Genomic DNA, 15868 nt, shown 5'->3' on the forward strand with positions numbered 1-15868 from the left:
AAGCCCAGGCCGCATCCTACACCAGTCTCTGAGGGTGGGAGGCAGGCATCGATGTATTTTTAAATTCATTCATTCATTCAGAGACAGGGTCTTGCTTTATCACCCAGACTGGAATGCAGTGACACGATCATGACTCACTGCAGCCTCCACTCCCCAGGCTCAAGTGATCCCTCCCGCCTCAGTCTCCCAAGTAGCTGGGACTACAGGTGTACATTACCCTGCCCAGCTAATTTTTAAAAACTGTTTGTAGAGACAGGGTCTCACTATATTGCCCTGGCTGGTCGCAAACTCCTGGCCTCAAGCAATCCTCCCACCTCGGCCTCCCAAAGTGCTGAGATTACAGGCGTGAGCCACCATGCCCAGCTGCATCAATGTTTTTAAAACACTCCAGAGGATTTCAACATGCAGCCAGGATTGAGAACCACTAGCACTGCTCTACAGTCTCTATATAGACCCTTGGTGCTCAAAGTGGGGTCCATGAACCAGCAACACTGGCTTCACCTGGGGAGCTTGTCAGAAATGCAGAGTCTCAGGCCCAGGCCTTACTGGATCAGAGTCTGCATTTTAACAAGATCCTGAGTGATGGATGTGCACGGTGATATTTGAGAAGTGTTGATCTAGTCCATTTCCTAATTTTACAGAGCTCTAACTCACTTCTTCATTTGACCTGAGACTCTGAAGGTAAAAAAGCATCTGCTCTTGAACACGGATACACAGCTAGTTAATGACTGAGCCCTAGCTGGACATCAGTTTCACATCCTGACCCCTTTTCTATTCCTGTTTCTTCTTCTTAACCACCCTCTGAATGGGCAGCCACTAGGGGTCAGTGGGGTTGCCTCAAAAGAGGGATGCTCTTCTGATCCAATCCCAATGCTTCCAGAAACTCTATCCCCAAAATGGGGCTCAATGCTCCAGCTTAATGGGGCATGTGAAGCCGAATGGGGCATGTTACTCTTTACTTTTTATTGCAGAAAATGCTGCTACAAATCCTTAACCAAAGATTTTTACCTGTTCCTCAAGGTCCAATGTTTTAATATTAGTATATCCCAGAAATCTGGCCCACGAAGGGCAGACAGGCTACACTTAGCCTTCTCTTCCCATCTGAGAAGCTACACAGATTTTTTTAAAAGTCCTTTTTTTCCAAATACAATTTTTATCTGATTGTAGAAGAATATAGAAAATGCTGCAAAGTAAGAAAGAAAAGAAAAAGTAAAAAAGAAAAACAAAAAAAAAACAAAAAAAACCTCATAATGCCAGCAGGCAGGTCACTCATGGGGAACCACAGTGAACATTTTCATTCATGTCCTTCCTGTTTTTTTCTATGTATACTTCTATACACCTGCGGTCACATCATGTGTGACTTTCAGAGTCTTTTGCTATTTTGGAGCACCCATCTCCCAGTTTCCCTCCATTGGAGCAATGATTTTAAGGCATCAATTCTCAACTTTGGTTGCACATTAGAATCGCCAGCAGGGCTTTTATTTTTATTTTTACTTTTATTTTTTTTTGAGACAGGGTATTGTTCTGTCGCCCAGGCTGGAGTGCAGTGGCATGAACATAGCTCACTGCAGCCTTGAGTTCCTGGGCTCAAGTGATTCTCCCACCTCAGACTACAGGCACATGCCATGATGCCCAGCTTTTTTTTTTTTTTTTTTAATTTTTAGTAGAAACGAGATCTCACCCAGGCTGATCTTGAACTCCTGAGCTCAAGCAGTTCTCCCACCTGGGCCTTCCATAGTGCTGAGATTACAGGCGTGAGCTACTGTGCCTGGTCCAGAAGGGCCTTAATGCCTAGGCTATATCCCAGACCAATTAAATCAGAATCTCTGAGCCTGGTGACTGGGAATCAGTGTTTTTTTTTTAACTTTTTATTGGAACTAATTTTAGGTTTACAGAAATACTATAAAAACAATACAAACAGCTCTGTATACCTCCCACGCAGCTTGGTCACCCAGTGTTAACATCTAACATCCAGAATTAGACCCAAATGCCTATCAAAATTTAGTATTTGACAAAGGTGACATCTCAGATCACTGGGGAAAAGATGAACTTTTTCATATTTAACTACATAAAATTGTTTCAAAATTTGCATGACAAAAAACATGATAAAGTCAAAAGACAACTAAAATACTGGGAGGAAATATTTGCAACATATACCATAGATATGCATATAAAGAGCTAATATGCACAATATATAAAGTACTTTTTTTTTTTTTTTGAGACGGAGTCTCGCACTTTCGCCCAGGCTGGAGTGCAATAGCGCAACCTCGGCTCACTGCAAGCTCTGCCTCCCAGGCTCACGCCATTCTCCTGCCTCAGCCTCCTGAGTAGCTGGGACTACCGGCGCCCGCCACCACGCCCGGCTAATTTTTTTTTGTATTTTTAGTAGAGACAGGGTTTCACCATGTTAGCCAGGATGGTCTCAATCTCCTGACCTCGTGATCTGCCCGCCTTGGCCTCCCAAAGTGCTGGGATTACAGGCGTAAGCCACCACGCCGGACTAAAGTACTCTTAAATAATGGATCAGATATCAATTAGAAAAAATACAGAAAAGACATGTAATTCACAAAAAGATACAAAACAGCCCCCAAATATATGAAAAAAAGTTCAGACTCTGCCTTAGTAAGGAAATGTTGATTAAAGTAACACTGAGCTACCATTTCTCACCTATCAGACCGTCAAACATGTTTTTTAAATGACAAAACATTTAGTTGGTGAGTCTTGGGAGTCAGTGTTTTTAATGCTCCCCAGGTGATTCTAATGTGCAGCTAAGATTTCAAAGCACTGGTTTAAGGCAATGGTCCAAGTGGAAACTTCATACTGCAGAAAACTGCATTTTCCCTAAAACTGAAAGCCTTCTTTACTCCCCAAATTCTAAAACTCCTTAGCTAGCATGGTGATTTTTTTTTTTTTTTTTTTTTTAAGGAGAAGGGTCAGCATGTTTGTTACATACCACTGAAGCTTTTCCAACTCTTCTGGGGAGGAAGGGCAGGGTGTCCTGACAGAACAGCAGCAGTGTTCTAGGGGAGACAAAAGGAAAAGGAACAAGAAAAATGCACGGTCAAGAACAAAGCAAGGTGGCAGCTCAGAACCATTAAGTATCACGGTTTCTACACTGCCTGCATTTAAAAGAGCAATCGTCTAAAACAGGTGATAAAATAGATTGGACGCCGTTATATTGACAATTATATACTGTATACATAGTAGTGCTCAAAAATATTTATTGATTTTTGGGGGGTTATATGCTTGCAGCACTAATCACTCTTCAGTAACTCCTAAGAGGAATTCACAAGTAAACACATCTTGGAGGACATGATATTAAGTGAAATAAGGCAGGCACAGAAAGACAAACACCGCATGATCTCACTCAGATGTGGAATCTAAAAAGTCAAACTCATAGAAACAGAGAGTGAAATGCTGTTTACTGGGGGGTCAGAGGCGGAGGGATTGGGGAGATGTTGGACAAAGGACACAAAATTTCAGTTAGGCAGGAGGAATAAAAGAGATCTATTGTACAACATGATGACTACAGTTAATAAGAATGTATTGTATGCTTGAAAAGTGCTAAGACAGTAGACCTTAAATGTTCTTACCACAAAAAATGATAGGTATGTGAGGTAATGCAAATGTTAAATAGTTGATATAGCCATTCTGTGATGTATATCAAAACATCACATTGTACACCACAAATATGTACAATTTTTGCTTGTCAATTTAAAAAGTGGACATATCCCAGTAGCAATCCATTGAACACTCCAAAAAGAATTCTCCTTCTCAACAGGGTTTATCATATTATCAAATAAGACATATTAAAATTTTATTAGCAGGGAGGGAGAGCATTAGGACAAACACCTAATGCATGCAGGGCTTAAAACCTAGATGATGGGTTGATAGGTGCAGCAAACCACCATGGCACATGTATACCTATGTAACAAACCTGCACGTTCTGCACATGTATCCCAGAACTTAAAGTAAAATAAAATAAAACACTTTATTAGCAAGCAGGAAAAATAACCTTCTAGGGCTCTTTAAAAATTGCCCAATGGACAGGTGTGGTGGCTCATGATCCCCAGCACTTTGGGAGGCCCAGGGAGGAGGATCACTTGAGCCAAGGAGTTCAAGAACAACCTGGGCAACATAAGGAGACTTCATCTCTATTAAAAATGTTAAAATTAGCTGGGTGTGGTGGTGCATACCTGTAGTCCCAGCTACTCGGGAGGCTAAGGTGGGAGAATCACCTGAATCCGGGAAGTGGAGGCTGCAGTGAGCCATGATTGCGTCACTGAGCCTGGTGACAGACTGAGACTCTGCCTCAAAAAAAAAAAAAAAAAAAAAAAAGAGAGAGAGAAATTGCCCAAGGACAAAGGAGTCAAAACAGAAAGGTGTAACATATGTAAATTTATTAATTACATTTTCAATTAGAAAAATAACACATTAAAAGCCACATGAAGATTAATGCAGCAATAATAGCAATAATAGACAACTTACCCATCGGTTGAATCTTTACTCTTTCCAAAGCAGCTATTACAGCACATGCATTCATTGTATTATTCAGTTTTATTGTGAATGTACAATTTAATGTGCTGTAAGGAGAAATATACATAACCAGAATGTTACTAAATAGGAAACCTACCTACATATTTGTAATTGCTTTTGTAAACTTAGAGTGAGGAAAGGGGACACTGATACTGTTAACTTGTGATATCACCCCAATAAGCTTGTAAATACCCATTTACCACAGTCTGAATTTTACCCAGAAAGACTTTATATTAAGAGACATTTATGGAGGTTCACATTCACAGAGGTTGCAAACCAGAGACTCTCTGACCACACATAGGTGCTGGCTCATTTTGCCTACCTACACAATGAATAGGCAGGGGTGAAACTTGGTTGCAGAGACAAGCAAGCCCCTTGACACCTTTAATCTCACCCCCAAAACACTAGGCTGGCCACTTGCCTGGTGTCTATAAACATTTGAGTTTCCATCATGGGAGCCCTTTCACATACCAGTCTAGATGAACATCAAGATCTTTTTTTCCTTTTTTGTTTTAGATGGAGTCTCACTCTGTCGCCCAGGTTGGAGTGCAGTGGCATGATCTCAGCTCACTGCAACCTCCTTGCCTCCCAGGTTCAAGCGATTCTCCTCCCTCAGCCTCCTGAGTAGCTGGGATTACAGCCGTGCATCACCACGCCCCACTAATTTTTGTATTTTCATTAGAGATGGGGTTTTGCCATGTTGGCCAGGCTAGTCTCAAACGCCTGACCTCCGGTGATCTGCCCACCTCGGCCTCCCAAAGTGCTGGGATTACAAGCGTGAGCCACTGCACCCAACCACATCAAGATCTTTCAAATCCAACAATATCTTTCTGGGGCCGGGTGCGGTGGCTCACACCTGTAATCCCAGCACTTTGGAAGGCCGAGGCAGGTGGATCACTTGAGTCCAGGATTTTGAGACCAGCCTGGCCAACATGCTGAAAACCTGTCTCTACTAAAAAAATACAAAAAGTAGCTGGGTGTGGTGGCGGGCACCTGTAATCCCGGCTACTCAGGAGGCTGGGGCAGGGAGAATCACTTGAACCTGGGAGGTGGAAGTTGCAGTGAGCCGAGATCGTGCCACTGCACTCCAGCCAGGGCAACAGAGTGAGACTCCATCTCAAACAAAAAAAAGCTTTCTGGGAATTCTATCTAGATTATTAGATAGCTAAGAATTGAAGACATTCTCTCTGTTTCTTTCTACTTTAGCCTTGGTTTAGGTGAAAGAAAATTAATGTTGCAATAACGAAAAGAGGTCAGTGAAATGAACTAAATACATACAGTGGATAGGGAATACAATTTCACAGAAGACTTGGCCTTATTTGTACCAATGAATAGTTTAATGAGTAGAAACTCTCATTTTCTAGGACTTTGACTGTCACAGAAGGCTCGGGGTTCAGATACTGACTGTATTGCCCTATAAGCCATCTGTTTACACAGCCAGGATAGCCAGTGGACACAATTCAAAATGATAATCTGTGCAACCCCAAATAATTGTTGGACAAGCTCTGATTCACCCCTGCATGCATGTGCTTGTTAATTTGTTCTTTTCTCTTTCTTTAAAAAAAATTTTTTTTCAGACAAAGTCTCACTCTGTCACCCACGCTGGAGGGCAGTGGTGCAATCTCGGCTCACTGCAACCTCTGCCTCCCAGGCTCAAGTGATTCTTGTGCCTCAGCCTCCTGAGTAGCTGGGATTACAGGTGCCCACCACCATGCCTGGCTAATTTTTGTATTTTTAGTAGAGATGGGGTTTTGCCATGTTGGCCAGGTTGGTCTCGAACCCCTGACCTCAAGTGATCTGCCTACCTCGGCCTCCCAAAGTGTTGGGATTACAGGTGTGAGCCACCACACCCAGCCATGTTCTTTTCTCTTTCTTTCCAATCTTTTCCTTCCCCCTCTTTCCTTCTTTTCCCAAGCTCCATGTTACATTCCCTCTTTTTGGTCTGGCCTTCACCCTGCCTGGACCACTGGGAGCCATTTCTTGGTTATATTGGTGGCCTTTGGGGCTAAGGACACTGATGACCCTTAGCCTTGTGGAACCGGAGGTAAATGGCCCGATACTACACACTTCTCTGTGCTTTGTAAAGAAATGAGAAGATAGATATGACAGAGTGATCAGTGTTTGGAAAAATAAAAATATTTAAATCCAAAATGTCATTAATATGTATTTATTTTAGAGGACCCCTTTGCATTTGCAATTTAACTTAGACTCCTTAATACTTTATTTCTCATAAATGGAGAAATTATATTTATGAAAGTATTAAAAATGACTGACCTTTGGGCCTCTGCTGTAGCACACATTATAAAATAAGTCTGAAACAAAACAAAAAACATGTATACACATATATGTTACTTTGGGCAATTGGAAATATCAGAAAAGAAGACCTAAGGCTAATCACAGAATTTTAGAATCACGAGAGCCCTTAGGGATTGTCCATTTCACATTCCTACCAGATTCCCGGCATATCATCAACGCTCTTCAGGCCATACAATCTCCGTGAGGTCCCTATTACACAAGGAAGCTCATTTTCCTGGAGTTTATATTTTAAGAAACCCTTGGTGTTACATGAAGGAAAATCTACCTCCTTGTAATGTCTACCCATTGCTTCTAGTTCTGATTTTTGGAATAAAAAAACTAGTCCATTCATTCTCTTACACAACAAATTTGGGAGAATTTGAATACATATCTCCCAGGAATGCAGAACCCTATGCTTTCCCCCAGGTCATAACAATAATTATAAACAAGCTACAGGGTGCACTATGATTACCTCACTTAGGGTTTGCAGGGTTTTGTTGAGCTCTGAGCGTCTGTAATAAAATGAGAGAAATTGACATTAAGGAGACCATTAGTGATATTAAATTCAAAACATGTTAGATTTCAGCAATTAAATCAAGCACATGGTATATATTGCTTATGGTGTTCACTTTGAAGAAACAGAGAGTATACTAAGAGAGTCCTATGTAGCAAGAAAATAAATTATTTATATGACAAGGGAAACCAACCAGACGGGAGCTATGTCAGTTCTAGCCAAAAGTGAGTTATAAATTATGATTGGACAATTTTGTTATTCATTAGGCTACTGCAACCTCAGGCAGCTTCTTCTGGCAGAGGGTCAGAGGGAGAGCTGGCCCCAGGCAAAAATTTCTGAGAGGGGCAGGCCAGGCCACTCACCCTGGGGACCCTGTGCCTCTGATTTCTTCCTCACCCTGTCTCCCACTGACCTGGTCTGCTCTCTCTGGCCCTCTCCAACGCTGCCTTCCCCTCCTCACAACTCCCCCTTAGGAAATTCTCTCTTTCCTCTCCTCCAATCCCACTCCAAGCATGCTTTCATTTCTTCAAAGTGGCAGAGCTTCACATGAAGTTGGGATAAGAGGAATCTAGTTAAAGAATTCACTCTAAGGCGGTAGTTCTCAAACAGGGGAGACTCTGCCCTCCAGGGGATATTTGGCCGTGTCTGGAGACATTTTTGGTTGTTACGCTGAGGAGGGTGCTACTGGCATCTGGTAGAGAGAGGCCAGGGATGCTGTTAAACACCTTACAATGCACAGGATACCCCCACAACAAAGAAGGATCCAGCCCCAGAAGTCAAGAGTGCCAAGGTTGAGAAAACCTGCTCCAAGGAATGGTGGCACCAGGCAAGGTCTGGAAGGAAGAAGGGAAGGACCATGGCAATAGTTGCTAACTCCTCAAGCTGGCAGGAGCCATTCCTCCGTAACTGTGCTCAGAGACCACCTCCTGGGCTCAAGCGATCCTCCTGCCTCAGCCTCCTGAGTAGCTGAGACTATAGGCACATACCATCACGCCTGGCTAATTTTTTGTAGAGACCAGGTCTCACCATGTTACCCAGGCTGGTCTCAAACTTCTGGGCTCAGGAGATCCACCTGCCTCGGCCTCCCACAGTGTGGGATTATAGTCATGAGCCACCATGCCCCACCTACAGGTCACCTTCTTTCTGGGGGTTCCCCTATCCCTCCGCTGCGGTCCAGTTTAATTGCTCCTCCTGCTCTATATTCAGAGACTTAGAACATCCATCCTTTGGTACCCTATACAAGCCACCTTCAGTGCAGGGGTCGCACTGTATTGTTACTTGTTTCATCTTGTGTCTTCCCCACCAGATTCTAGAGCCCTCGTTCTCACAATTAGCCTCATGTTGGAAACGTGCCAACACCTGGGTCTCAGCCCCTAAATACTGATTTGTTATGGAGCATGCCTGGGCACTGGGATTTTTGAAAGCTCCCAGGTGATTTTAATATGCAACCAGGGATGAGAAACATTGCTCTAGACTTGGTTTCCTATCTCAGAGAATTGGGTTTATCCCTGTGGATCCCCAAGGCCCAGCACAAAGTAGGTGTTCAACAAATGCCTGGTGACCTTAAATGAACTCAGTTCTATTTCTAGTCTAGTAATTAAGAGTAATTACAAGTATGCCAAGTTGTATTCTAATTGTAAATTTGTGAGTTAAAAAAAAAAAGTTTTGGCTGGGCACGGTGGTTCATGCCTATAATCCTAGCACTTTGGGAGGCCGAGGCGGGCAGAACACTTAAGGTCAAGAGTTTGAGACCAGCCTGGCCAACATGGCAAAACCCCATCTCTACTAAAAATACAAAATTTAGCCAGGTGTGGTGCACACGCCTGTAATCCCAGCTACTCGGGAGGCTGAGGCACGAGAATTGCTTGAAGCCAGGAGGGTGGGGGTTGCAGTGAGCCGAGATGGCATCATTGTATTCCAGCCTGGGCAACAAAGTGAGATTCCATCTCAAAAAAAAAAAAAATTATTCTATTATTGTCCAGCTAAAGTTTCAGATCCTTCCAGAGCATTGATCTCTTCTGCTTTACATTTCACATATATAAATGAATAGTTAGAAAAGCTAGATTTCATTAGGAGGTCAAAGAATAGGCATAAAGGACATGAATAACACCCCACCCCACTCCCAGTTCTCACTAGTTGAACTTCTTAACCACTACAAACTGAGTAGGCCCTAGGGATGTTTGCTATCTGCCAAATGCTTCTCTCTGCCTAGGTGTTGCTGAATCATCAGATGTAGCCTGGTGAAAAAGCTAATCTGAAAGATGACCCATAAGAAGAGGGATTTGTTTTGTTTTGTTTTTAAACGAAAGATTTTTCTTTTCAGTGTCATCACAGACACTAGAGCACATTTGCTTCAAAAGTTTATAACAATCTCATTTGTGAGGCAGTAGCAATGTTGAGAGTAGATGAATTTTGTCTCTGATGCTGCTTTGCTGGCTGCTATGAGGGCATAAACGTGAAGTTGACCCTTTTGGTGACGGACACAGTAAGATCATCTCCTGGCCTAGGCCATCCTGGTGGCTGACATTTTGACTTACTGTTTAACTGGGGGCATCTTTTTTTTTTTTTGAGACAGAGTTTCACTCTTGTCACCCAGGCTGGAGTGCAATGGCGCAATCATGGCTCACTGTAACCTCTGCCTCCCGGGTTTAAGCAATTCTTCTGCCTCAGCCTCCCGAGTAGCTGGGATTACAGGCGCCCACCACCACGTCCAGCTAATTTTTGTATTTTTAGTAGAGATGGGGTTTCACCATGTTCGCCAGGCTGGTCTTGAACTCCTGACTTCAGGTGATCCACCTGCCTCAGCCTCCAAAAGTGCTGGGATTACAGGGGTGAGCCACCGCACCCGGCCAAGCGGCATCTGTTTGTAATGCATTTCTCATTATCTGTGCTTGTCCTTGTAAGCCCAGGTCTACTTAACAAAGACTTTTCTCTGACTTATCAATCACTGATGCTTCATGAAAGCATCAACAAATCATATCTTTGGAGTCCCACCTTGGACTCCTCTTTCAACCATGCTGGATGCCAAATCATATTAAAACTCAAATGCTAATTCAAATGAAGCTGTTATATAACTTCAGAGCATCAAAGAGCCTCATGGGGATAATAGTTGACGTGATTATGGTTAATCTGCAAGGAAGTCAATAACCAATTGGCTCTGTAACCTTTGGGCTGGTCTCTTTCCCATTCTCAGTTTTCAATTGCAAACATGGCTCAAAAAGTATCCTTCCATAGTTGATGTCTGAAGTTTCAAATCAAATGGCAGATTACTCACTTTAATTCACTTAGAGACAGGACTCCAGTTAAGGTGCCATTCGTTATATGTTGATTCTGTTAGAAGCATAAAATCATTAAGAGTATAACAAACATTGTTTTGTTTTTTCACTCTCTAACAATAAGTTGTTCTTCAGTTTTGTCAGCCACTCAAATAACTATATCCCAAAGACTGAATCCCAACTGCAAAGAACATTGTCTATCTAATGATCAAGTCGCAGTTTTATAGAAAAGAGAGGGCGAAAAGTGGTTCTCAAAAGTTAATCCATATTGGCTGAGCCTGTTTTTGTTTTATGTTTTCTTTAAAAAATATTCTAAGTCAGCAGCTCTGATATGCCGATTTCTGTCTTTCTTTATTTCACGAGTTCCCCCCAAAGAACACTATTAACATTCTTTTTTTTTTTTTAGAACACTATTAACATTCTTGTCATGAAAGGTCCCGGATCTAAGTAACAGACCCCAATGTAGGAAGGAAAACTTGATAGCAGCCATCGCTGTATTTCTAGCAATGAGATCATTGCCCGGCACATAGTAGGTGCTCAGAAATAGTCATCGAATGAATGAACCACATTTGGCTGGGATCGTCTGAACCAATCTAGGTTTTGAGAAGGCTGATACCCCTGCATCAGAATCCCCTACGGGGCAAAGAGAATCATATTCAGAATATTATTCTTAGATTCAATACATATATTTCTTGTTGCTAGGAGTTTCTAATATAATTTAAAATTTTAACTGGCAGTAGAATTGCATCATCTTAACATTCTTATTCAGCAGCAAGCCTATTGAAAACTAAAATATAGTTATTAACAAAATACCATGATTATTATGAATTCAAGCCCTCACTACAAAGCTAGAAACTCAATTAACATATTTTATTTAAATTTGGTCATAACAATAAATATACCAAATATCATAAATAATCTGAACCTCAAACAAATGTTTAAATACACATGAATTTGCCTTTTAAGATTGCAGTAAAAAAAATCTTTAAAACTTACCTGGGGAACGGTGCTTTCTTTATCATATTGAAACATGATCTCACCTCTAAAAAATGCTAAAAATAAATTTTCAAAAAGATATTTGAGACTTGTATCTTTATAGCTTGAGGATTAATACCACATACAAAAAGATTATCAAATTATAAAGTTTCATCAAATTGTTTTTATTCATATTTACTCTGTCAGTAAGTTACTCAACTATTATCAATATAATTTTCAGAAAATATGAACTGTAAATTTTATGTGGGAATTCAGAAAGAGAAAACTTGTCCCCTTGTTAAGAAATTTTATTCCTGGGGCCTTTGACTCTATCTGGAAACAAATAAAATAGAGACTCCGAAACAGAAAGACGTGGTGTGCACTTCATAATCTATATGCAGGCGTGTCCAATCTTTTGGCTTGCCTGAGCCACATTGAAAGAAGAATTGTCTTGGGCCACATATAAAATACACTAACGACAACTGATGAGCTAAAAAAAAAAAAAAAGGCCATGCATAAGTCTCATAATGTTTTATGAAAGTTTATGAGTTTATGTTGGGCCACATTCAAAGCTGTCCTGGGCCGCACGTGGCCCATAGGCCGCGGTTGAACAAGCTTGATCTCGTGAGCAAACTGGCCTTGTGAGCAATGGGGTAAGGATATCACATAAACTAGAGCCAGGGCTCAGCCAGCGTTTTTGGTGATTGAGCAGGTAGTCAATATTTGAGGGTTTGCAGGCCATATGGTCTATGCTGTAACTACCCAACTCTGCCATTGTAGCATGAAAGCAGCCATAGACAATACGTAAATAAACAGGCATGGGCTGTGTTCCAATAAAACTTTATTTGCAAAAACAGGCCATATTTGGACTATGGCTGGTAGTTTGCCAACCCCTGAGCTAGAAGGCATCCTCTTCTCATCATCTTTTATTGTACCCCAAAGTACAACAACTGATTCCTGCTTAAAAATGGCCAAGAAAGCACTAGACCAGTGTTTGACATGATCTATTTCAGCAACTTTTCTACTGAGAACCTCAGTTTCCAAATATCGATACTGAAATTTCAATTCATACAGTATGCAATTATTAAAAGATATTTGAGATATACATAGACTTACTTATCCATTTTTAAAAATCTTAGCTTTTAAATGATTATTTAAATTGTGTGTGTGTGTATGTGCATGCCAACACCCACAACGTCTCTGCCTCACATTCTTATTGAGTGAATATTGAGTTTCATAAATGTGCTGGGAGCACAGTGGTAGCAGAGCAACCAGGAAGCCACCACCTTTTGACTATCAGCCTGACTCTTGGTCAGCTCCCACTTTGTTCACCAGCCTCCATTTTCCTTAATGAACCCAGATTGGAACCTGCAAGAAGTGAAGGTTCTAGTTTCTGGCAGGGTACCATGGGGTTTCTGGTGCCAAAAACCCTGATGAGGTTGTTTTCACCGACACTAAAACAAATGGTCAATTCAGTCCCTTAATTGGGGAAAACATGACTCCAACCAGCTTTCTGGCATCTGTTACTCAAGATGACCAGTTTTTTTTTTTTTTTAACTACATGTTCAATATTCAAACAGTTATCAAACATCATGTAGACACAACACTGAACTAGACATTAGTCACCAGCCCAAAACATAAATGAAGCACAAAAATAATGACATTATGGGGAATTTGGTGAATGGAAGAGTCAGAGAGGAGGGAGAGAAGGAGGAGGAAAACAGAAGAGAGTTATACAATATACGAAAATGAAATGTATCCAACACTGCTTTCTTTAATCAAAACCAGCTAATATTTTCCTCCTATATTCCACCTAGAACGTAGTATCAGCAGAAAAATGAGCAAATCTTGTATTCACACAATAGAAAGTGTTTGTGAAACATTCTTTCAATAGGACGTTTTCTTGTTTTCTAATTTATCCAACCTTATTTTACTTGAAATTGTTACCTATGTTTTTCAAACAAATTATTAAACTGTTAAAAGGAATGGAATAAAGAAAACATTCCTGTAATGATTGCTTATTACTATAATCACAATAAGACTTTCAGAACATAAAATACCTAGTTAACTTCCTCTTCTCACTTCTCATGATCTCTGGCCAATTCTGATCTGCCACACCATATTTTTCTGTTTTTCACATTTGCTTTCATTGGTTTTAACAAGGAAGGGAGCCCAGGGAGCCAAACCAAGGTGAGAAAAGTGGTTGTTTCATTCCGTCTGGCCCATGGCAGAAGGGAAAATATTCCCATTTCAAAAATAGCATGTTCTCAAGAGATTTCCATCTCAATTTTTAAAAATAGCAAATAGTCTTAGTTAGAAATGGCAAAATACACTATGGACACTGCTGGAATTAGCATCCACTTAAACTAGGTGTACTTGAGTTTTCAACATTCAACAGGCTGATCTGCTTTATTCTTAGCAAGACGTTATCCTGTTTCTAAGCTCTAATACTTAAGGCCCTATGGAAAAGTTTGACAGATTTCTATATAAGAAGTGACTTTCAGTAATTATTAATGTCTTTATTAATTATGTTCACAAATTAATTCTAAGGGTATTAGATATGGATTTAAAGCTATAATGAAAAATATTTATTGTAGAGCTTTATGTCTCATATTAAGGAAGTTAATCCATCTTCTCACTAGGCAACGGGAAGATAATTTCAGCCAGATATAAAATTTGCTTTTGTTTTTATTAGGGACTCCTAGTAGCCAGGTGGCATGAAAAGAGGCGGATCCAAGAGGCACATACCACATACTCGAAAGAAAAGAAAGTGAACCATTTATCTCTGTGGAGGAAATTTATCTGGTAATGTGTAATGTACACAAGAACTAACCTGAGTCATTGCAAATAGATGACAAATTGCAGATATTTCTCTGGGGTTTGACGCCTGCAAAGAAAACACAACCCAGCTGGTTAAGCATGTCAATGCCTGTGTTTATGTGCTGCATTGTCAAGAGAATTCATAAGTGTAGGCATCAAATGTGCACCAGAAATATTATAAGCTGGAATTAATTGGCTGGATGAATTCCACAAAGACTAAAGAAATGAGTTTTCATTTGTTGGTCGGTCAGCTACAGAACTTAATTCTTTACTAATCTTTAGTATGTCAATATCTGATCCTCAACTCCTCCCTAAAATTTTTGACCCCTTCCCAATTAATCCCTCTCCTGTTCAGTATAAACAGAGCACTATGAACAGAAACCAAGTAGAGACTTTAAATGGAATGGCCCTTAATCATAGATCCTCCTTCTTTTCCTAGGTAGGGGAGTCTGTGAACACTCTAAGGTTAATCCTAGCTCTTTATGCAAATGTATGTATGAAATAACATTAATGTCATAATATCGTTTCATGGGCAAAAACTACAAAATTCAAAACATATTTGCTGAGCATTAACCATATTCTACAGGCTTTGGGAGTTTCCAGATATAAATCCTGCCCTCAAGGAGCATACAATCTAGTGGATGATACTAGCCAGTAAATAAAAAGCATTTTTTAATTTACTTGTTGGTGAGGGCAAAATGGAGTGATGACCAGGACAACAGACCACACAGGCATACAAAGGAGACAGAGATGACTGGGAGATAAAATGAGCATCAGAACCAAAACTTTATACGTATTAACCTGAGAAACACTTTCTCCTTTGGTGAGAGGAGAAGTGTATCTCTTCTTCAATTTGAAAAGAACTCGAGGTTGACTTCTCTAAAAAGCCTTCCTTTATTAATTGCATCCTTTTGGCAAAGCATAAGAAATCCATAGTACATGGGAGGAGAAAATGCTGATAATATATTAAACAAACTGCCAAGGGAAAAACTTGTTATATTAAGAAATATTTTTGTCTCCTTGTTAGGTCTTGTTCGGTCAGAATTATGTGTGCAACGCCCAACTGCAAGTTTATTTCCATTGCACATTACAAATCCTTAGTTCTTTTCTATTAGAAAACTAGCTTGGGTACAAACTAAAATTGTAATTTGAGTTAGTGCATGTGATATGGTTTCTGCTAGTGTGATTTATTGATGTATAGGCATCATGCTTTAGCGAAGACACCTATAGCTACGAGTTTTGATTTTGTGAGCAAATTAAATTTAGGTACCCCAAATTACCAGATCTGTAGATTTTTATATTGTTCCAAAGCAGTGTTACCCACACCAAAAGAGAAATACTTCATTTCTTCTTCTGTCTATAAGCAAATATACTTGCTTATAGATAGAACTCACTATAACATATACACTACGCAAATATAGAATTTATAGATTCTATAATGGGTAGTTATGCT

At 40.5% G+C, this 15868-nt stretch overlaps 2 protein-coding genes across 13 annotated transcripts in view; one reads left to right on the forward strand and one right to left on the reverse strand.

Annotated features, from left to right (window-relative positions):
• The window catches only part of LOC115833243 (helicase SRCAP-like), a 116331-nt gene that overhangs the window by 33018 nt on the left and 67445 nt on the right, over positions 1 to 15868 (forward strand). The window lies entirely within an intron of this gene.
• The window catches only part of ADGRG2 (adhesion G protein-coupled receptor G2), a 136012-nt gene that overhangs the window by 27721 nt on the left and 92423 nt on the right, over positions 1 to 15868 (reverse strand). For all 10 annotated transcript variants that reach the window (XM_003261121.2, XM_003261120.2, XM_012500945.2 and 7 more), the window contains 7 exons: positions 14429 to 14482; positions 11617 to 11672; positions 10620 to 10675; positions 7304 to 7343; positions 6811 to 6848; positions 4489 to 4583; positions 2954 to 3020 (listed from right to left, as the gene is read on the reverse strand). In XM_003261121.2, coding sequence (XP_003261169.1) covers positions 2954 to 3020; positions 4489 to 4583; positions 6811 to 6848; positions 7304 to 7343; positions 10620 to 10675; positions 11617 to 11672; positions 14429 to 14482 — 406 coding nt within the window. The remainder of the gene's footprint in view (positions 1 to 2953; positions 3021 to 4488; positions 4584 to 6810; positions 6849 to 7303; positions 7344 to 10619; positions 10676 to 11616; positions 11673 to 14428; positions 14483 to 15868) is intronic.

Source organism: Nomascus leucogenys, chromosome X (assembly GCF_006542625.1).
Source record: "Nomascus leucogenys isolate Asia chromosome X, Asia_NLE_v1, whole genome shotgun sequence".
NCBI lineage: Eukaryota > Metazoa > Chordata > Mammalia > Primates > Hylobatidae > Nomascus > Nomascus leucogenys.